The following is a 22,642-nucleotide window of genomic DNA, read 5'->3' on the forward strand; positions in this document are numbered from 1 at the left end:
GTCTGAATCTATCAATAGGACTTGATTTTGCAAGGAGAGCAACAAATTGGTTGGGTCATCAAACTTTATTGCATGGGAAAGGAGGACAAATTTGATCCTCATAGAAAATGAAATTGTTGGACATGTCAAGGGTTCAATCACTACACCTCCGAAGGAAGAAGCTCAAGCTCTAGCTAAGTACATGAAAGGGGAAATACGTGCTCAAAGGATCCTTATAGAATCGATCAAGGATCCCCTCATACCTTATGTATCAAAGTTGGAGACATCAAAAGAAATCTATGAGAAGTTAGTATAATTGTTTTTCGTAAGCACCACTGGAGAAGTCATGTCTTTAAGAACCGAGCTATATAATATGAAGGTAAAGAAGAGGGAATAGCCCCATACCTTATGAGGGTGTTAGAAATAAGAGACCAACTGCAAGAGTTGGGGTAAATATTGTCCGATAAAGAAATGACCACTGTGGTACTCAATGCACTACTTGATGAACGGGGCAACTTCGTATCAAGCACCTATGGAAAGAAGGAATCCACTCCATTAAGTGAACTCTGGTCATTATGTAAGATTGAAGAAACCAGGTTGAAGGCAAAAAGTGATGTGGGATCAAATGAACAAGTTCAAGCATTTGTTGCCATGGCTAAGAGAAAAGGAAAGTTTGGGAAAAAAGAAAAGATCGATATGTCAAATATCCAATGCTATGGTTGTCAAGAATATGGGCACTACAAGAGAAAATGTCCTAAACTCAAGAAGGATAACAAGAAAATAAACGAAATGAATGAAGCCCATATCACTGAAAAGTGGAAGAACCTGAAAAGACAAAATCAAAGGAGGAAGTGAAAGATCTCTACTACAACTGAGATAATCTCCTTCACTTACTTCTTTTCAGTTTTGTAAATAATAGCTATCATGGTATGAAGCATTGTAAGTATGATAGGATGCCTTATATTAGGAGATGACATCATATTAGAAGCATACAATTGAAGCACGAGCTCATGATAGAAGCTTAAAAGAATAGCTGAAGTAGAAGTCTACTACATGAATGTAGCAGTCATCACAGAAAGGAAGTCACTCTTGGTAACCTCACTAAAAAGCATGAGTAGCATACATGGTTAGGAGAAAGTCATCTAGCATGGTAAAAAGAAATCATCATACATCATCATTACGAAGGAGCATTTGCAGAATGAGGATAATTAAGATCCTATGTTGGAATCTTCATTAGAATGTTCACCTTTCTTGGAAGAAGCAAGTATCTCACTAATCATTTCACCTAGTGTGGAATCCATTGTTTAGAAGGGCAATGGTATGGTGACAAAGGAGTGCAACATGTCAAGATGGTTGAAGTACCTTCAATCAAGGAAAGGAAGTTGTTGAAGGAAGTCCAAATGACCAAAAGGAGAAAAGAGGTATGTATATATTTGATAAATTAAGTCATGTCATCATATAGTTGCAGATAGCATGGGTAAATGCTCTACCTCATGAGCACGATCAAAGGAAAATGATCTCTTCCTTTGAAAAGATGCATGAAGGCATGGTTCACATATTGACAAGATGAAATCAACATAATATGTCCTCATATGGAATATGAAGTGGTTGATAAAGATGAAGGAACTATAGAAGGAAGTTCTAGGAGAGAAATCTGTGAAGAAGGAAAGAAGAGATCGTGAAAAATGCAACTATAGTTAAGTAAAGATAAGAAATCAACATTTGATGACTAGAAGAATTGATTGCGACATCTCCAAAGAGAAGGTATGAAGACCCTAATAAGGTTTGTAAAGAAAGGAGACCCTTGATATATAGAATCTTGGATATGTGTGCATGATGTTGATATTGCAAGCAAGAAAATGTCATGATGAAAGGTCATCACAAAAGGTAAAACTTTGACTTGATGTTCATTTTATTTTCTTTTTTGAACAACATCTGGATTATCGAAATGACTTGTAGATGTCACTTACGACTAGCACTCATGTGGTTGGATAGAAAATCCTGAAAGAAACATGACTTGAAAGACGTAGTTGTATGAAGAAAAGCTAGACATGGACTAGAAGATCACTTTCCGTGGAGAGAAAGATGACATGACTGATATGGTTTCTGAAGGAAAGTGATGGATGGTCGATGCCTTACTGAAACACGAAGGCTCCATAATGAAGAAGATGTAGTTCATGACATCGAAAGGAGGAGCTCTACAAGCAGCTGATAGTACCATGATCTCCACCAAAAAGACGAAAGTTGTTGTTGGTAACAAGTCCTTGGTTAAGAGGGAGACAAGACCCTGGATAAGAGGGAGCTTGGGTACATTCCTTTTATAGGAATGGGTATATCTTCCCTAGTTGAGAGGGAGAGATAGACACATCATTCTTGTCATAATATTGTGAAGAAAGAATGGAGGATTGAGTAAACATCTGAGATCGATTCCGAGACTCTTTGAGAATGAGGTAGAGCATCCAAGATAAGAGTAGTCGAAAAGGAAATTCTTTGAGGATATGCTATTCCAAGATAGGAATTGTCCTAAAAGGACATACCCTATGAACACTCAGGTGGGGTATGCGCCTTAAGAGACAATGATGATGGTGTTTGTCAGTCATTGGTCTCGCCAACATTGTGCTCTGATCTTGTGGAGAGATAGAGTTTTTAGTCAAGGCCTTGCTATGTGACCATGCTAGTTGGTATGATGAGATGCTCTGGCTTACCAATCTGACTCTTCTTATGAGAATTCTTCAGATTGAGAATGTCCAAGTAGCTTGTATGAATTAGGAATACCTCCCTAGTGAAGAGGGAGTGTTAAAATATGTAACTAGGTTCAGTGTTCATAATGACACATGTAATCATGATTTTATGTATATGATGTAAAGAGAAAATGAATTTATTATTGATGTTCTTGAGGCATGGGTTTCATCCTCAAGGGGAATTTATTTTTAGGTCAAGCACCCATTGAGTGCTTCTAGGGCTTGTCATTTAGTTTACAAATCAATGGAGTCATTGTCATGTATTGAAGACCCATTTGGGCATATTACATATTGGAAAGAAAAATTATTTGAGTCAAAGTAGAGTCAAAAGGCCCTTCAAGGCCTCGTCATGATGCAAAAATCAAGTCGGCCTTCTCAAGTAGACAAGTCAGCCTAAAAGAAGCAATTCAACCTAGTAGGAGACTTATATATAAGAAAGACTTCAACCTCACTTTGAGCAATCACTCACTTCACACAAGTCCGACCAAGGAAGAGGAAAAGGTGCGAAGAAGAGATGGACAAGAAGAAGAAAACAAGAACGAGAATTTTGGATTGTTTTTGGGCTATTACTCTTCACACATGAGAAGAAATCAAGGCACCTAATGTAGCAGCAAAGACCGAGTTGTAGAAGTCGAGTTAGGGCATCAAGAAGTACACTTTGCAAGTCGAGTTCTCTAGGAAAGAGAATCAACTCAAGCAAAGAGGAAAGAAGGAAGAATCTACCATAATTTGTCTCTCATGTAAGATATAGGGTCCCCGTAGAAGAATCTGTTGGGGCGTCAAAGTTGCAAAAGAATATGATGGGGGGTCAAAGTTGCAGAAGAATTTGTTCGGGTCAAAATTGTAGAAGTTGTTGAGGTCAAAGTTGCTAGAAGGAAATATTGTCAAGGAAGATTTGAGTTAGTCTTGGAGTGGTCTTGGTCAAGGGTAATAGGTCTTGGAATTCGTCAATTAAAGTTCTATAAGAAGAAAATAATTTGTTGAAATTTGGTACCGGAGGATAGGTGGTTCCTTTAGGCTTTGATCTTTGGCCTAGGGAAAAGTGTCCAAAAGAATTTAATTTTTCTCCTAAAGTGACTTTATAATTTTATAAAGTTAAATCTAATTTAAAAGTGACTTTAAGTGATAAAGTTATTAAGTCTAATTTTAAAGTGACTTTTATAAAGTCAATGAAAAATTAGAAAGGAAAAGTGACTTTGGAAATAAATGACTAAGTGGGTCTTTATTAAAGTGGGATGAATTAAAAAATAGAAAGTGAGATTTAAATGAGCATTTAATCTCAACCATTGATCTAAATCTATTTCAGCCATTGGATTTAGAGATCACCCAAAAGTCACTTGGATCACCCAAAAGTCACTTGGAGTTATATTAAAGGAGGAAAATGTCATTCATTCTTTCATGAGCAGAATGGGAGAAGGAGAGCAAGAGAGCAAGAGAGATTTCTGAGCAGGAAGGAGAAGGAGACAGCAGCTTGGCACACATTCCAAGGCAGCAGTTGAGCAAATTTGTACAGCTGATTCAGCACATAGTGAAAGGCAGATTTTTGCACAAACATCGAGGAGCAGTTTGCTGATTTTTCTGCACACAAAACGGAGGTCGTACAGCATTTATTGCTGTCCTGTTTGCTGTAATTTCCAGATTGCTGTGAGGCACGGGAAAGGAGATAAGTTGTAAATTTGCTTGCTGATTTTTTGCTGAATAATTCTCACTGTAAAAAGGCAATTTTCAGAAATAAAGAAGAGCTCTCAAACTGGTTTTCCCCAAGAGTTGTAGGGGGTTTTTCAGGGTCAAGTTGACCAAAAATATTAGTGTTTTAATGTGTTTTAATGGCTGTTTTTAATTGCTGAATTTTAATTCTGCAATTTCCAGCATTCTGAAAAATTTCTAGAATTTGTGTTTTCAGCAATATTTATTTTTTTCAGTCTGTTAAATGTATGGTTATGGGAATGGGCATTTAACTACATGGGAGAAATAAGGAGAAACTGAAAACCGGGGTGGGAAAACAGAAATTTCTACATGGTATCAGAGCTTGAGTGCTGAAGGGCAGTTTGGGACAGCAAAAAAAAAATTACAGTTGCTGATTTTTCACTCAGAAAATTCCAGCAAGCTGATTTTTTCATAAACAGCAGTTTTATCTTTACTACAGCAGTGCTATTTTTCAGTTTTAGGACAGCAGGATGTCATTGGGATTGAGGGTGGAGGATAGGCTGGATGGGCATATAAATTACAGCGTTTGGAAGGAGAGAATGCAGAGTATCTTTGAGGAGGCAGAAGTCTGGGATATTATGGTGCATACCGCACAGAACCCTGTTGTTGTGCCCACTGATGTTACTCAGTTGGCTGAGTATAAAAAGAAGAACAATAAGGGTAAGAGGTTGATTCTAGACGGAATCAAAGACCATTGCATTCCTCATGTGAGAGGAAAGAGCAATGCCCATGAGATGTGGACAGCATTGTCCAATCTCTACCAGAGTACCAATGAGAACCGGAAGATGGTCCTGAAGGAGAAGTTGAAGAACATTAAGATGGGGAATGATAGTGCAGCTGGATATCTCACAAATATTACCAATGTGAGAGATGAGTTGGCAGCGATTGGAGAGGCCATTCCATCCACTGAGTTGGTGCGTATCGCAGTGAATGGCCTCCCCCGTTCATGGTTGAACTTTGCTGATGGGGTTTGTGCACGTGAGACCCTTCCCACATGGGAGAGGTTTTGGGATGATTGCATTCAGACAGAGATCAGGAAAGGCCAGCTTGGGGCAGCCAAGCCAGTTGAGCTGGATGAGGATGTAGCACTGATGGCAGGAGGCAAGAAAGGCAAAGGGAAGAAGCAGGCTTCCACAAACGGTGGTGGGGGCAAAGGCAAAGGTAAATGTAAACAGGGTAACTCACAGAAGGACTATTCCAAGGTGAAGTGTTGGAATTGTCAAAAGATGGGACACTATGCAGTTGTGTGTCCGGAGAAGAAGAAGAAGAAGGGGAAGAACCAGGATGTGGCAGCTTCAGCAGAGATTGAGGACTTTGCTGGTCGTTTTGACCGAGAGTTTGCGTTCACTACGTGTGAGTCCTCTAGTACAGGATCACCTGCCACACAGGTTCAGAGGGAGCATGCTTTTCCCTCGATTAGCGGAGCATCTTCAGGTATCTGGTATGTGGACAGTGGGGCTTCACGTCACATGACAAGAGTCCGGGAGTACTTCTCAGAGCTTTCAGAGAGTGGCACTGATATTGAGGTAGTACTCGGTGATGACAGAGTTGTTAGGGCAGTCGGGGTGGGGACAGTGACATTTCAGAGGGAGTCCAAACCTCCCTTGAAGGTGTCAGAGGTTCTTTATGTGCCAGGGATGAGGAAGAACCTCATATCCGTCTCAGCTTTGGAGGACAGAGGATATGAGGTACTGTTCAGGGGAGGACAGGTGTTGATGTATCCCAGGGACGCTCCAGCTGATTCAGCTAGAGTGATAGGTGTACGCCATGCAAAGGTGTACAAGTTTGCATTCCAGCCCCTTTTGGCATTGAGCAGTAGTACCGACAGCAGAGCTAACAGTTCTGAGCTGTGTGAGATTTGGCACCGCAGGATGGGACACATGTATCATGGAGCCTTGAGGACATTGCGGGAGATCACTACAGGTGTGCCAGATTTCAGTACTGATCACTTTGATACTTGCAGAGGTTGTGTGATGGGCAAGTTTGCCAAATCCCCTTTTCCCAGCAGTGACAGCAGAGCGACGGGGATACTTGATTTGATTCATTCCGATGTGAGCGGTCGGATGTCTCATGTTTCCTTGAGTTGATATGAGTACTATGTGTTATTCATTGATGATCACTCCAGGAGGACCTGGATTTATTTTTTGAAGACCAAGAGTGAGGTCTTCAAGCGGTTTCAGGAGTTCAGAGCTCTTGTGGAGACTCATACAAGTCGAAAGATCAAGTCCTTGAGGTCGGACAATGGAGGAGAGTACACCCTTGGAGAGTTTGTTGACTATTGTGCGGAGGCAGGCATTAGGAGGGAGTTCACTGTTCCTTACAACCCCCAGCAGAACGGGGTTGCGGAGAGGAAGAACAGATCCATCATAGAGGCTGCCAAAGCCATGATACATGATCAGGGGTTGCCATTGTTGTTGTGGGCAGAGGCCTGCAACACAGCTGTTTACTTGCAGAACAGGAGTCCGCATCGTGCCTTGGGGCACATGACTCCTGAGGAGGCTTTCTCTGGGAAGAAACCTGATCTTGGTCATCTTCATATCTTTGGATGCATTACATACTCCTATATACCCAAGGAGGAGAGGACCAAACTAGAGCCCACCGCAGAGAAGGGTATCTTTGTGGGCTACAGTGAGACCTCAAAGGCCTTTCGGATTTACATTCCTGCACAGAGGAGAGTTGTTGTCAGACGGGATGTGAAGTTCGAGGAGGACAGGGCCTTTAGGAGGTCACGGGAGTTAGAGTATCTGGATCAGCCAGACCCTCAGCAGCAGTTGAGTCAGTCGCAGGGATCCAGTGGGCAGGGATCAGGAGGATCAGGAGGTACATCTATGAGGATGTCAGGTCCGTCAGTGAGCAGTGGCTCATCGAGCCAGAGGGGTGGTGCTCCGAGCAGCATGCAGAGCAGTTCACTAGGGAGTCCACTGATGGACAGTTCACACGGTACCTCAACTTCTACAGGTTCAGGTGCAGGCAGGAGGACAGCAGACAGACAGTCAGGAGTTCAGGCTACTGATGGTGATGAGGAGGAGGAGTTTCATTCCCCTATGGGAGAAGCATGCTCAGGGAAGAGGAAGCCCAAGTGGCTTCAGGACACCTTGAGAGATGCCACATCTGTTGCTGAGCCGAAGAGGTCGGTCAGAGAGAGTAGACCACCTGAGAGGTTCTGTAGCTATATGGCGATGGTTACCAGCATCCTTGACTCTGAGCCTTCTAGCTATGAGGAGGCAGCTAGCCAGCAGGTCTGGAGAGAGGCCATGCAGGAGGAGTATTCTTCTATCATGAAAAATGATGTTTGGGAGGTGGTGCCGAGGCCTGAGGGCAAATCCGTGGTTACTTCCAGATGGCTTTACAAGGTAAAGCATGCTGCAGATGGCAGCATTGAGAAATTCAAAGCGAGGTTTGTGGCTAGAGGGTTCTCCCAGGTAGAGGGAGTTGATTATGAGGAGACCTTCGCTCCCGTGGCTCGATATACTTCGATCCGCTCCATTATATCGATAGCAGCAGAGATGGGTTGGAAGATCCACCAGATGGATGTGAAGACCGCATTTCTCAATGGCTTCATACAGGAGGAGGTGTACATTGAGCAGCCACAGGGCTTTGAGGTGCATGGGAAGGAGTCCCATGTGTGCAGATTGAAGAAGGCCCTTTATGGCCTGAAGCAAGCTCCCAGAGCTTGGTACTCCAGGATAGATGCATACTTGCAGGGGATGGGTTTCACAAAGAGTGAGGCAGATCCGAACCTTTACTTTATTGTGATTGGTGAGGAGCCTCTCATTCTGGTGCTGTATGTGGATGACTTGATCATTACAGGTGCAGAGAGACTCATAGAGCACTGCAAGAGAGATCTTGCGGCGGAGTTTGAGATGAAGGACATCGGCTTGATGCATTACTTTTTGGGTTTGGAGGTGTGGCAGGAGGAGGGGCATTTCTTCCTGGGGCAGGGGAAGTATATTGTGGACATCCTTAGCAGATTCCACATGGAGGATTGTAGACCCATGTCAACACCGATGATCACCAACTGGAAGAAGCTTCATGCTTCGAATTCCGAGTTGGTGGATCCCACATTGTACAGGCAGCTGATTGGTTCCTTGATGTATTTGGTCAACACTAGACCAGATATATGTTTTGCAGTCAACACGATGAGTCAGTTTATGTGTGAGCCTAGGAAGGTTCACTGGGTGGCTGCAAAACACATTTTGCGGTACTTGCAGGGGACAATGGATTATGGTCTGGACTACAGGCAGGGAGATGGAGTGAGATTGGCAGGATACATTGATTCTGATTGGGCAGGTTGTGCTTCTGATAGGAAGAGCACTTCAGGGTGTTGTTTTGGGTTGGGTTCAGCAGTAGTGTCATGGTTCAGCCGGAAGCAGCAGTCAGTAGCACTGAGTTCAGCGGAAGCAGAGTATATGGCAACCAGTCTAGCTAGTTGTGAGGCTATCTGGCTTCGCAAGACGTTGTTTGGCTTATTTGGTCAGCCGTTGAGACCTTCGGTGATTTACTGTGATAATCAGAGTTGCATTAAACTCACGGAGAATCCAGTATTTCATGACAGGTCAAAGCATATCGGGATCAGATATCATTTCATCAGAGACTATGTTCAGAAGGGAGCTGTGAAGCTTGAGTATATTTCCACTGATGAGCAGGTTGCAGATATCCTTACCAAAGCCTTACCACGGGGCAAGCATGTCTACTTCAGAGACAAGATGGGTGTGGTGAGGAACACCTTCCTCGGTAAGAGGGAGTGTTGAAATTTGGTACCGGAGGACAGGTGGTTCCCTTAGGCTTTGATCTTTGGCCTAGGGAAAAGTGTCCAAAAGAATTTAATTTTTCTCCTAAAGTGACTTTATAATTTTATAAAGTTAAATCTAATTTAAAAGTGACTTTAAGTGATAAAGTTATTAAGTCTAATTTTAAAGTGACTTTTATAAAGTCAATGAAAAATTAGAAAGGAAAAGTGACTTTGGAAATAAATGACTAAGTGGGTCTTTATTAAAGTGGGATGAATTAAAAAATAGAAAGTGAGATTTAAATGAGCATTTAATCTCAACCATTGATCTAAATCTATTTCAGCCATTGGATTTAGAGATCACCCAAAAGTCACTTGGATCACTCAAAAGTCACTTGGAGTTATATTAAAGGAGGAAAAGGTCATTCATTCTTTCATGAGCAGATTGGGAGAAGGAGAGCAAGAGAGTAAGAGAGATTTCTGAGCAGGAAGGAGAAGGAGACAGCAGCTTGGCACACATTCCAAGGCAGCAGTTGAGCAGATTTGTACAGCTGATTCAGCACATAGTGAAAGGCAGATTTTTGCACAAACATCGAAGAGCAGTTTGCTGATTTTTCTGCACACAAAACGGAGGTCGTACAGCATTTATTGCTGTCCTGTTTGCTGTAATTTCCAGATTGCTGTGAGGCACGGGAAAGGAGATAAGTTGTAAATTTGCTTGCTGATTTTTTGCTGAATAATTCTCACTGTAAAAAGACAATTTTCAAAAATAAAGAAGAACTCTCAAACTGGTTTTCCCCAAGAGTTTTAGGGGGTTTTTCCAGGGTCAAGTTGACCAAAAATATCAGTGTTTTAATGTGTTTTAATGGCTGTTTTTAATTGCTGAATTTTAATTCTGCAATTTCCAGCATTCTGAAAAATTTCCAGAATTTGTGTTTTCAGCAATATTTATTTTTTTCAGTCTGTTAAATGTATGGTTATGGGAATGGGCATTTAACTACATGGGAGAAATAAGGAGAAACTGAAAACCGGGGTGGGAAAACAGAAATTTTTACATAATTCTTGTGGGTTTTCCTCTCAAGTGGAGAGGTTTTGGCCCTAGTTGATCACCTACATTTTGTGTCTTACTGTCTCATTGTTCTTTATGATTTAGTAGTTGTTTTGATGATATGAACACTAAGTATAATTAGCAGAAAGAAGAAGCTAATTAATTTAAGTAAAAATACATCGCAAGCAATTATCAAAGTAAGAGAAATCACTTAATCTAACTGCCCTAGATTTCTCAACATGTCCCTACACATGAACATATAGCCAATATCTTTACTAAACCTCTTCCCCATAAATCATTTGAGTTTCTTAGAAAATGATTGGGGTTGATCTCCTCTTCTTCTCTTCCATAACTAGCTCAAGGGGAGCTTGAGATGCACAGAATCTGGGGGAGTTCACATACATGGTCTCAGGAGGAGACTTGGCCATTGATTATTTGTCAATGATGTCAAAGGGGGAGAAAAAACAGGTTTCACGTCAACTGACAATAGCAGTTGCCATCAATGCCAAAAGGGGAGATTGCTGGAAAATTTGGTATTGGCATTATTGTTGGAAAATTTGGTGTTGGCATTGATGTCAACCCAACATAGGATAGTTTGAGTGTCCTTGGACAGTTGGAAAGTTGGATGAGGCATGAAGAAGATTAAGGATAAGGACGCAGCTTAAAGATGCCCAACTAGTGTTTGCAACACAAATTTCACTTGGACAACCAACATTTGCATTCCCAAGAATCGAAAACCATAGTTTCCTCCACTGGTATTTCATGACGGCTGCATGTTCTTTTGTCGGCTCTCATTATCATCAGAATTTACATTGGATTTTTCCCATGATAATTTTTGGCAGACTTAATTTGGTCTTCAAATATATATATATATATGCAAAGATGGAATGGCATTGTGTAGCATTCAAGTGATCTATGCATTTGATCTCTTTGTTTTACTTTTGTTTTGGCACAAGTGATCGTTTATGATAGTTTAGTCATAGATTTGGGTGCAATCCAGGTTTAATGGTCGTTTATAATGGTGTAATCATAAATCGAGGTGCAATCTAAGTCTGTGACACAATGCATAAGTCAGTTCGATGGTTTGATGTAAATGAGGGCCAATTTTATGGATGCATTTAGATCTTCGGTGCGAAAGCGATTCTGCTCTGATGAAGCTCTAGTGATTGTTCCTGTACAGGGTATTTATTTGAACCGGTGACTGTCAAGTTCAATCTGGGCAACACTTTTTTTGGCCTATTCTTGCATTGCTGGTGTCTCGTAGATCCACGTGCCAGTTTTCCCCTTGTGGGTTTTTCCAGGGTCTGAGATTGGACAAAAACAAGTGTTCATTAGTGTGCATGCTCGTGTGAAATTTATTTTATCAGCTTAAAGTTAAAGTCAAAGATTAGATGTAGCCTTGCAGTGTTTTTATTTGAATGCAATTCATGTTTACATATCAGTTACAATGAAATGGGTTGTGGGCATTAAATTTTATGTGCAAAACAAACTAAAAATGGAGGGGCTACAAGGACCTTAAATTTTCTAAGACCATTGTTACACGATAGATGGTACAAAATATTTCTGATGATAGAGTTTTTTCTGCTGAAAGAGATATGACTTTTTGAAGATTTGTTGTTTGATAGAGACCAATATTGGTCTGCTGACTACTTGCTGAAATTGTTGAAAACTAGATTGATAGTTATGCTCAATGTTGCACGACTCGTACTCATACATAAATCTCATCTGGCTATTGACTCGGCAACCCATATAGGACTCGGGAATGACCCGTATAAGACTCGGAAACATAGATAAAAAAACTTAAAAAAAATATATATGCTCTCCAAAAAAAATTAAAAAATATTAATTTTGAGTGGGTCCATGGGTCTTATGCCGGGTCTTATACGGGTCACATGCGGGTCTTCACGGGTTCAATACGAGTAGACGGGTTCTATGCGGGTTTGGACAAGTACAGGTAGAGACCGCGGGTCCTATGCGAGTGACTCGTCTTGTTATAGAACCCGTCAAGACCCGCAGGTACTAGCGGGTCTTATAAGTGTCGTGCTACACTAGTTATGCTAATGCCCAGAACAAAACTTTTCTAAAAGTGAATATATGTTGTTGGTCATTGTAATTTGGTGACAGGGGTTGATGATAGGATGATTGGTATTGTTGTTTTGAGGCTATTGTTGTTGTAATGATGATTGTTGAACCTGTGTAAATTAGGGTTGCCTATTAAAGTTTGAGTTGTTTATTGGAGATCTGAATGGAGAGTGTTTTGCTGCTAGTATTATTGTTGCCACTAGTGTGTTAAGAGAATGCCTGGATGAGTAGAAGTGTTGCTGGTATGAGAGTAATGACAGAGTTTGCTGCTGATATTAGTATGTATGGCTGAGTGAGGATGATAGTTTGCTGAGCAGAGTATGTGTTGTTGATGCTTGTGAGAATGTATTGTTGAGCAGCCAATGATTGGTTGATTGTTGAGCTAGGGTTTGTGTTGTAGACAGTATTTGTCTTGATGTTATTGTTGTTGTGTGGATCCAGTTTGATAATGGACGAAAGGGTGGTACATTTTGATTAAGGGGGTCGGTGCTTCCAGTTGGTTGGTGCTAGCAAAGAAATCCAGGCGAGTGGGTTCTTCCTGCTGGTGGGTGCCAGCAAGTCAGAGAAGGGAGTGGGTGCTCCTGCTGGTGGGTGCCAGCAAACTTATGTAAAGAAGAATTGAGAAGAGAAGAAAATGGTGGTTTTCTACCTTTATGGGTTTCCACCTTAAAAAAAAATTGTACCTTCTCATGCATAGTACTAATGTTGATGAACTTTTCTGGATGGTGCCCTAAAGCAACCATACAATAACTTGAAAGATATTTGCAGAATTTCAATCTTACCGCTGGAGTAATATTAGAAGTTTGTTCACCCTCCATGTACATGATCATACTAATGTTATCTTAAAACATTGTTCCAGTAAGTATAATCATTGTGATCCTTGCCTAGCTACCATTACATTATTCGTTGTGGTTTTTAACAGCCTGAAATCAACAACACCATGGACTATATAACAGAACCATGTGTATAGGAGACTGTTTACCTCTGAAAAATGTTACTTTCAAAAAGAATACAGAGCCAAACATATGTACAAATGAGAAAACAGTGTGTATTTGTCTTCTTGATAATATGACTGATCTGAACTATACTACAATATGCAATTCAACGGTAAGTTTATTTAAATTTGCTTGAATGTTTTGTTCCTGCTATTGACTGTTCTGGGCAGTCTTCATAGCCTTTTAGGTGCTTGGTCGTTCATGCATCTCCTCGGCCATGAGCATTTATCTTTTATGTTGATGTATGTTTCATTGGCTATGAATGGACACCAAAGCCAACTTGTTGGCTCTTCTTGCCTATGTTAGGAGGGAAAACTCACGCCACTGCTTCATGCAAGAAATGTATGATTGTATGATGTATCTTTCAGTGAGCATGAATGAAACTACAAGGTACAATTTTTTTCAAAAGCAGGAAAAAAAAAGATATTGCATTCTAATAAAAGTTTCATATCTCATCAAGTCTCATCATCAATATACAAATGACAATACGTTGGAGTTTTTTTATCTATTCAGATGGCTAGAAGATGGTACCAGTGCAAATATTTACAAGATTAAGAAATTAGATTACAAGACCACCATTTGATTACACAAATATTCTATTAAACAAACAATAGTGCCTTAAAAGGAATGAAAGAAACTACTATTTTCATACCTAATAATTCTCATTGATTCCCTTTAAGGCAGAAAACTGGTGACTTTTGTGGATACTCTGGTGACTTGTGGACATAAAATTATCTTATCTTGATATTGTCTCTTATAGAGTAGTAGATTTAGCCCAAAAACTCATACATATTATGACTACTCTAAACAAGACTCCCAAATCCTGGTGCCCAACTTAAAAGCACACTGAATGTGGTGAGTTCACAACTTTCCCTTTGATATCAAGAATGCCAGCTCTCGCCATCCTTGCGATGTGATTGGCATCAAATGCATCCCAGAGACCTCTAGAAATACAAACATTTTTTATCTTTCAGATTTGACATTATCAAGAACATAATACATTGGAAAAGTACATGCAGCACGAACAAGAATTGACAGAAACTAGATAAACAAGTGAATATTATAAACTAAACTGGGGACCTTCTATATCTCAGCTAGCCTAATTCAAGTCTTTAAAAATACAAAAACAGAGAATAATTTAAATAAGTACTAAACACAATAGAAGCAAAACATAATTCAGGTTTTGCCTTTGTAATTTCTCCAACCTCACTACCTGTAATGACAACAAAATTTACATTTATTACCAATATCACTACATCACCATCCCTACTTTTGATGTAGAGATTTCAATCAAAAAGCTTCTTCTAAATCCATTATCCTACAAATGTTTGTCAATTTTGATGTACCAAGCTCTTGGTGCCTGTTTGAGACCATTTAGACCCTTATGCAATTGGCATACCATAAGTTCTTTTCCAAGAACTTGAAAATCTTGAGGATGATATGTACAAACCTCTTCCTCCAAATGACCATTCAGGAAGGCACTTTTAACATCCATTTGATAAATAGTCTAAGCTGAATGAGCAGCAAGAACAAGCAATAATCTGAACATCATCATCTTGACAGTTGGAGTGAAGGTCTCCTCGTAATCTATCCCTTCATGTTGTGAAAAGCCCTTCATGAACTGCCTTGCTTTGCATTTGTCAAGTGTACAATCTTCCTAGTACTTGACCTTATATTCCCTTTTGCACCGAAAGGATTTTTAATTGCTCCAACACCCAAAGTTGATTTTTCATCAAGACGTCATATTCAACTTGCATAGCTTTCTCCCATTCTGGTTGTCCTTTGGCTTCTTCATGAGATTCAAAGCAATGTTGAATATTAGCAAGTAAAGCATAATTGCAAGAATCAGATTCATTACCTCTATTTTGCAACAACTATCCCTGTTCCCCCAGTTTAGGAATCTCATCCAAGAGAACATCATCAAATGCGTGATAGAACCACTAGGGATGTCTCCTTCTTGGATCTGTAAATCAGTGTTGATCTTGTTGAAAATAGTAGCGAAAAAGGTTCCTTGATTTGTGACTTAATTAAAGGAACCTCAACAAGTTCTTCCCTAGCATGCTCGAATTCCTATAAGTTAGGAATCAATTCCTATAAGTTGGGAGCTAGTTCCTATAAGTTAGGATGAATTCCTAAGATATAGGATAAGTCCCTATAAATTAGGATGAGTTCCTAAGAGTTAGGAAGAGTTATGAAGCACTTAACTAATGTGCAAAAGTGAAAGGTCGAGTTTCTTGTCTTCTAGTGCGAGTTAAATTTGGGAAAAGGACGAGAGCCCGAATCTCAAGTTCTAGAATTGAGATGAGACAAGTTGCATGAGTTAGTTCAACTCAGTTAACTCATCAATCACAAAATCAATTCCTAAAATATAATTTGCCAAATTTAGCCATTCGAATTGTTTTAAAAGGAGCGAAGCCACAATTGTAATCATAATTTGTTAATTTTAGGTATGTTCTATGCTTAGAGCAAAGTATTTCTGTTAATCAAGGTTGTCATTGATGTCAATATGGCAGTGTTTGTGATGGAAAATTCTTGTGATCATAATGTTGCCCATGAAGGACCCAAGGACTGAATACAACATATGGAATGAATATATATATACAGACATAATAGAAGCAATAGACCCAAGGAGGAAAGCCAAGGAGAAGCAGATCCGTGAAGTAACAGGAGCAAGAAGCCAAGGAGGAAAGCCATCAGGGAAGCCATTGGAAGACAAGAACAAGAGCCATCAAAGAGTAGCCATCGGAAATCATAGAGAAGCCACAGGAAAGCCAAGCCAAGAGTAAGAGCCATATCAAAGATATCGCATGAAATATTGGAGGAGCTAGCATAATGGAGGAGTTAACAGTGTTATCGAAGGAATTATATCGGCAGCTTTATTATCTGTTACCACTCGAATTCCCCGATTGCGATTTGAGCTGTGGACCCAACTGCTCCAATAGAACACGCTCACTTGTTATATCACATCCGCCATACTGGAACTGCCGCATCAGAAGTTATGTAATGCAAAGGAATGTCACACTCAAAATCTGCGATTGCGATATATATACGGACCCACGGGACCATTACAATTCACCTTAAAGAAACATCGCATCCGCCTATCAGAATTGTCATATCGCAAAGTCTTAAAGGATGTCACGTTAAAACACCGATTGCGATATTACTGCGGACACGACAGCTCCATTAAAATACACCTTTATGTAGTATCGCGTCCGGGTATCGGAAGTTACACAAATCATAAAGGGTTGTCACCCTAAACCACCGATTGCAATAGCATTGTGGACCCATTGCACCATTATAGCATGGCTTAATTAAATATCGCATCTGCAGTAATCACAAAGTTCAAAGGAATGTCAAACTGTCGATTGTGATAATATTGTGGACCCGATGGATTCATTAAAAACAGTTCATTAAATATCGCATCCGCTCCATCGGAAGACAGAGCATGTGCACACTTGTAAAACCTCTGATTTTTATGAAGTTGTGATTGCGGGATTAAAGGAATGACTCCGATTCTCATGAAATTGCGATTCTGGGATTAAAGGTGATGATGTGGCATGTGGGGACCTCCATGTGGGTATAGTAGCTCTTATATGATTTCCGTGAGTAATCAATTCTATGGATAAAAGATTCTCCGATATATTTTTAATATACAAGTCGGCATCCCTCTAATAGACGTGTCCTTTGGTCATTGGTGAAACTCATATATATACAAGTTGAAACGCTTCACTTCAGGTAACGAATTTCGAGCATCTATCACAGAGAAGAAGGACAATTCACAACTCGTGAACGTGAATTAGCATACGAAAAAGGAAGCCAAAGGTCAAGCAAACTAAAGTGGAAGCCGAAGGTCGAGTGAGCGAAAAAGGAAGCCAAAGGTCGAGCAAACGAAAGTGGAAACTGAAAGATCAAATGAGAAAGAAGGAAGCCGAACGTCAGGCGACTCTGTTGAATGGGTTAATCTTTGAAAGGCTTGAACCTGTGATGAATTAAAGTGAGAAGTACAGATCGTAACTCAGAAGAACAATTTAGTGAAGCGAAATAAGGTTTGATCTGTCATCGTTTGAAGGGAGCAATAGACTACACTAGTATTGAAGTATTTGTGAGTATGATCCTTGGAAGTAAGTATTACAACACTAAGAACAGTGAGAAGCAGTCACTCCTGAAGCACTTACCGCGGCAAATAGAACAACGGGTTGAAACAGAGAATTGTTTTTTTTTGTGCAAACATTGAGGCTTAGTGCAACTTATCAAAGATGTCTTGTTGAAAAGCATCAACAGATCTTGGAGACATTATTGGAGATCATGATGGCTATTTGAAATCATCATGAGGTAACTTTGCAGACTCTGTGTGGGCAATATGAAGAGTTGTGAAGACTCCTTCATATGAAGATAGGTTGTCATTAATGATGTAGCATGGAGACTACAGTAAAGCTGTAGATTGACAAAACTCAGTGAAGAAGATTTTGGGAGCAGAGAATTACTACCAAACATATCTTGACAAGATAGGGTCGGAGCCCTTGGGGTTGGTGCCTCAGAATTGGAAGGATTGGTGTCCTTGGAGTTGGTGCTCCTAAATCCAAGGTTGGTGCCTTGACAAGATAGGGTCGGAGCCCTTGGGGTTGGTGCCTCAAAACTGGAAGGATTGGTGTCCTTGGAGTTGGTGCTCCTAAATCCAAGGTTGGTGCCCTGTAGGTTGGAGCCTCACAAAAAGTCCAAGTTGGCGCTTGGCAACAGGTTGGAGCCTTATATATATTGTATCTGATTTATTCTAAAGATTTCACCCTTTGCGCAGAGCTTACGCTAGCCCTTGAGAATTTCGGCCTTCCTTCCTTTGCCTCTTCCGGAGACTGTAAACCTTCCTCCCGGAATGCTGCTACCCTCCTCTTCCACCTGCTACTCACCCTCTGGCTCTATCTTCTGTGCTAAGCTATTGCTACTGAGAAAATCAAACTGCCTGGGCAATTGAGTATCTGCACTAGTGTGTTCTTCATCACCACATCGACCTCCTCTTATAATCCACTATTGGCGCACCAACAACCAAGATGAAAACATAATCGATCCCTAGGATCATTTTGGATTGATCCGTGTGAGTTTCTAGATGATTCTCACCTTATCTCAATCAATACTAATTAATTAACCATATTCCCTAAGTTTAGACTTGGAAAATATTTTAAAAATGGTTAATAATCTAATTGAGACACTTCTAGGCAGAATTTCCGAAAAAATATTCTAGGTTTTGGAGATCTCATGTATTCTAGTCTCTCCACCAAATTTTGTGGCTAGATCACATCCGATCTACAAAAACTAACACTCCCTCTTAGCGAGGAATGTTGATCTAGGAGGATCTGTTGATTCAATTGCACAGGTGTTCAAGAGTCGTCATCAGTATTCAGTGTCGTCGTCTCTTCAGTTTAGTTGCGACAATGTTGGTTGTGGATCAGGTTGTTTAGGTAATGTTCATAGTGTTCATGGCGTTCAGTTGATATGAGTTTGCGCCTGGCTATCGACTTGTGTTCATCGACAATTCCGCCGGGATTGGTCGACGACATGTGTGTTTTGTCGTTTGATTCGCAGGATGTGGTGTCGACATGGGTGTCGTCGTGGCAAAGAGTTGGTATGGTCATCATCTAGTGTCGATTCAGTGTTTTGGTATGTCATCATGCGACAAATGTCACTAATGTCGTTTATTGACGAAACAGTGTAAAGGGTTGGTAAAGTTTCATGTACTAAACCCTAATCTACACTTCAGTCATAAACCTGTCTATTACATCTAAAACCTAAGTTACACCTAAATCCATGCATTCAAAACCCTAAACTTAACACTATGTGTTAATAAACCTAAACCCCTAGTTATAAAGTCCTAAACCTAAGCTCTCGGCCTATTTCAATGTTTAAACATTTAAAAACATTATAAATTAAATACACAATGCCCTAACCGCGTCGGGGCCGTGTCATATGAGCAAGCTGAGGAGACCGTCACTGTAAATCACAGTCAGTTAACAATCACTTGACCATAGACTAAACCGTGTCGGAGGTCCGAACATGTGACCAGGTAAGAGTGTTAGTCAGTGGGGTTAGCAGCTAACCGTGGACCCATACCGTAGCGGGAACCGGGACATGTGAACAATTACAGGTAACCGTAGGGAGCACCGCCAACCGTGACCGTCGGAGCAAACTGCGGAGGATAAACCGGCAGGCAGTTAACATGTGAACACTCAAACCGGAACCGTCGGAGCTTGGTCAACGGAACCGTCGGCATCCAAACCACGAGCCAAGCACCTATTCACATGCGCTGTCAGCGTTCCTCCACCCGGTTAGCTGGCCGCTAACGGTTTCCAGGATATTATAAAGTCTATTTTGGGTTTTTCAAAACAATTTTGTTAAAAAAATAATTCGACCACCTTGTAACAAAGCCCTAGGTGTCTCTATGACATAATGGCAAACCTTCAAGTTAGCTCATTCACCTCAAATGCAGTCAGAGGTGGTTTCAATGCATCTTCAGGCCTATAAAGGCAGAATTTCTCTTCATTGATCAGGAGAGTGGTTTTTGACTTTTGTATGCAGATTCTGGAGGACATAGGCGATTTTGTTTTCAATGTTTCGGGAGCATCCGAGGTCGGTTTTGGAAACCGTAAGTAGCATTGGAAAACTGGTTCAGAGAACTATCTAATGATAAAGGTCAAAATTGCCTGTGTACAAATTCATTCTAACTAAATCACTATGTAATCGACTCCTTTCTTCTCATTCCTAATAAAAACGGTCGCCCATCTTGAAAGCGGACCCGGAGACGTAATCCATCAGGGACGAACTCCGTCATCAATTTGTTGTCTAGTATCGATGTGTTTTTACTATTTTCACTTCTATTATGCATCAATTTTATGTTTAATCAACTGTCGTAAAGTGTTCTTTTCAAGCAGTTTTTCCTTAGTTTGTGTGCTTCAGCTAACATTCAAATCATTAATGGTTAATCAATTCTACATCAGTATTTAGTTTATGATCATTTCAGATCATATAATTTGGTATCAGAGCAGGTTGCGTTTGTAGAATGTGCCATTGAATGTTAACCAGGTCAAAGTCGCAACGAGGAGAAGGAATCCTTGAGCAGATCAATCCAGAGATTGGAAAGCGACAAGTCGTTCAGAAATCGACCATGTCAAGACCTGATGCAGGTGAAAACACTAAAACTAAGATGAGTGAAGAACAATTTCAGCAAGTGTTCTTAACTATGCAGCAAATGTTGGGAGAATTGTACGAAGACAAGAAGGCGAGAGATGCATCTTCTTCAAAGGCATCGAAGAAGGACAAAGGTAAAGGCAAGGCTGATAAACCACCTTCACCTCCATCATCTCCATCATCCTCTTCTTCTTCTTCTTCCAGTGCAAAATCTGAAACAGAAAAGAAACCTAAGAAAACATCTCTTTTGAAACTTGATGTTAAATTTGAGTTACCTGTTTATGATGGCGAAATGAATCCTGAAAAGCTAGATAACTAGATAAAGCAGTTAGAAGTGTATTGTCGCATTCAGAACATTTCTAGCGATAAAACTAAAATTCAGTTAGCTACACTTAGAATGGGGGGAACAACTTTAATCTGGTGGGAAAGTAAAACTCAGATAGATGTAAAGCATAAAGGAAAAGTCATCTCGTCATGGTCTAAGTTTTTAAAAGCTCTTAGGAAACAGTTCTATCCTTTAGGATACATGCAGCAAGCTGTTATTGATTGGCAGCATTTGAGGCAAGGTAAAGGGCAGAGTGTTCAGGAGTTTACTCAGGAGTTCAGAAAGAAAGCATTGGCGCTTGGTATTTCATTAGATACATGTGAAACTTTGTTAAAATACATCGGCAGTTTACATTCATATTTGCAGCATACTTTATTGATGTTTAATCCTGATGATTTTGATGAGGTGTGTGTTCAAGCCATACATATTGAATCAGGTGGCAGACCATTCAAGTTTTCATCTCAGTCATCCAAAGAGTTGGAAACCAAAGATTCCAGTGACAGTAAGGGGAAGAACATTTCGAAGAGAAAGAAATCAACAATCGTTTAGAAGGAAAGGCCTACTTGTTCTCATTGCCAGAGAATCGGTCATGATGAATCAAAGTGTTGGAAACTTCATCCAAAAATTAAGCCCAAAAAGTTCCTTAAGGCGAAGGATGAAAAAAACGCCATTATAGCAGTCTAGCAAGATCTGGGTTCAAATTCAGGTGATGAAAGGAGGATAACCACCATGGTTACAATAGGTAAAACTTCTGATACTAGTTCAAGTTCGAAAACTATTGTATCTTCTTCAAACATAAATCCTTCACATGAGGATAAAAGAGTTGAACTCTTCCACATAAGGATAACTTCTAAGCATACAAAGATGGACACAATGTTTGACAGTGGATCGCAAGCAAATTTAATATCTAGACATATAGTTAATCAATTGGGATTGGATACACAGAATCATCCAAGACCATACCCATTAGGTTGGATTAACAAATCAACTCAGATACATGTCACAAAGCAGTGTCGGTTAAAATTTGCAATTACATCTAAGTACATTGATGAAGTGGAGTTAGATGTGATCCCAGTAGACATATGTGGAGTTGTCTTAGGAAGTCCTTATCTTTATGATAGAGATGTAGTGTTTTACAGAAGAGAACATAAATATCACCTAAAGAAAGAAGGGGTTGAATTTATTATTAGGGCACATAAAGTCAAATCAAACTTGGATTTAATTGTTACAAATCAAGTTAAGCAGTTAATAAGTTCAAGTAAATATGTACTCATGTTTATTAAGGAACAACATAAGGATGATTGTTTGGAATGCGAGATTCAGTTTATAGATCAATTGGTCAAGGTGGTTAATTCTTTTCCAAGAAATCTTATTCATAAACAGGATAAGCAACATGAGATACATTTAATGTCCTATGAACATCTTCTTAAAGACAGAATGACTCTCAATTCATTCATTCAACTGAATTCTAGAAACTATCATCATCAGCAATGTATTGCAGGGAATGGTACATGTGAGTCTAATCAGGGACTTGTTTCAGTTGGTATGTTTATTTTCAGTTCCAAGGGTGCAGGTTAGTATTGGGGAAAGTCAGTGTTACATTTCTTTGGTATTGCATCATCATTTCATGCTTTAAAAAGTAATGAAGCCTCTTTTCAAGTGGAGAGGAAGTCTATAAGTTTTCATGACAAAGCATTTTCGAAAGCAGATCTAAAGTTTCCTTATCATGATTTGAAAACTAATGCATTAAGTGAAAGTGTTAACCAATGGAGATATCAGTTAATAGAAAAAGAAATAATGATTCAACTAAATCAACAGTTACTTAGATACTTTCAAAGTCAAACTAAGTTGCAGCAGTCT

At 40.0% G+C, this 22,642-nt stretch overlaps 1 protein-coding gene across 1 annotated transcript in view; it reads right to left on the minus strand.

The window, feature by feature from the left end:
- Positions 1–14,128: 14,128 nt before the first annotated feature.
- The window catches only part of LOC149255559 (uncharacterized), a 161,269-nt gene continuing 152,755 nt past the window's right edge, over positions 14,129–22,642 (minus strand). Inside the window, exon 8 of the mRNA XM_089457248.1 lies at positions 14,129–14,225. Within this exon, the coding sequence (XP_089313374.1) occupies positions 14,143–14,225 (83 nt within the window). The 3' untranslated portion in view covers positions 14,129–14,142. The remainder of the gene's footprint in view (positions 14,226–22,642) is intronic.

Source organism: Pinus tabuliformis, chromosome 7 (assembly GCF_031772625.1).
Source record: "Pinus tabuliformis cultivar Carrire ecotype Pingquan chromosome 7, CPIR1, whole genome shotgun sequence".
Classification (NCBI taxonomy): Eukaryota; Viridiplantae; Streptophyta; class Pinopsida; order Pinales; family Pinaceae; genus Pinus; species Pinus tabuliformis.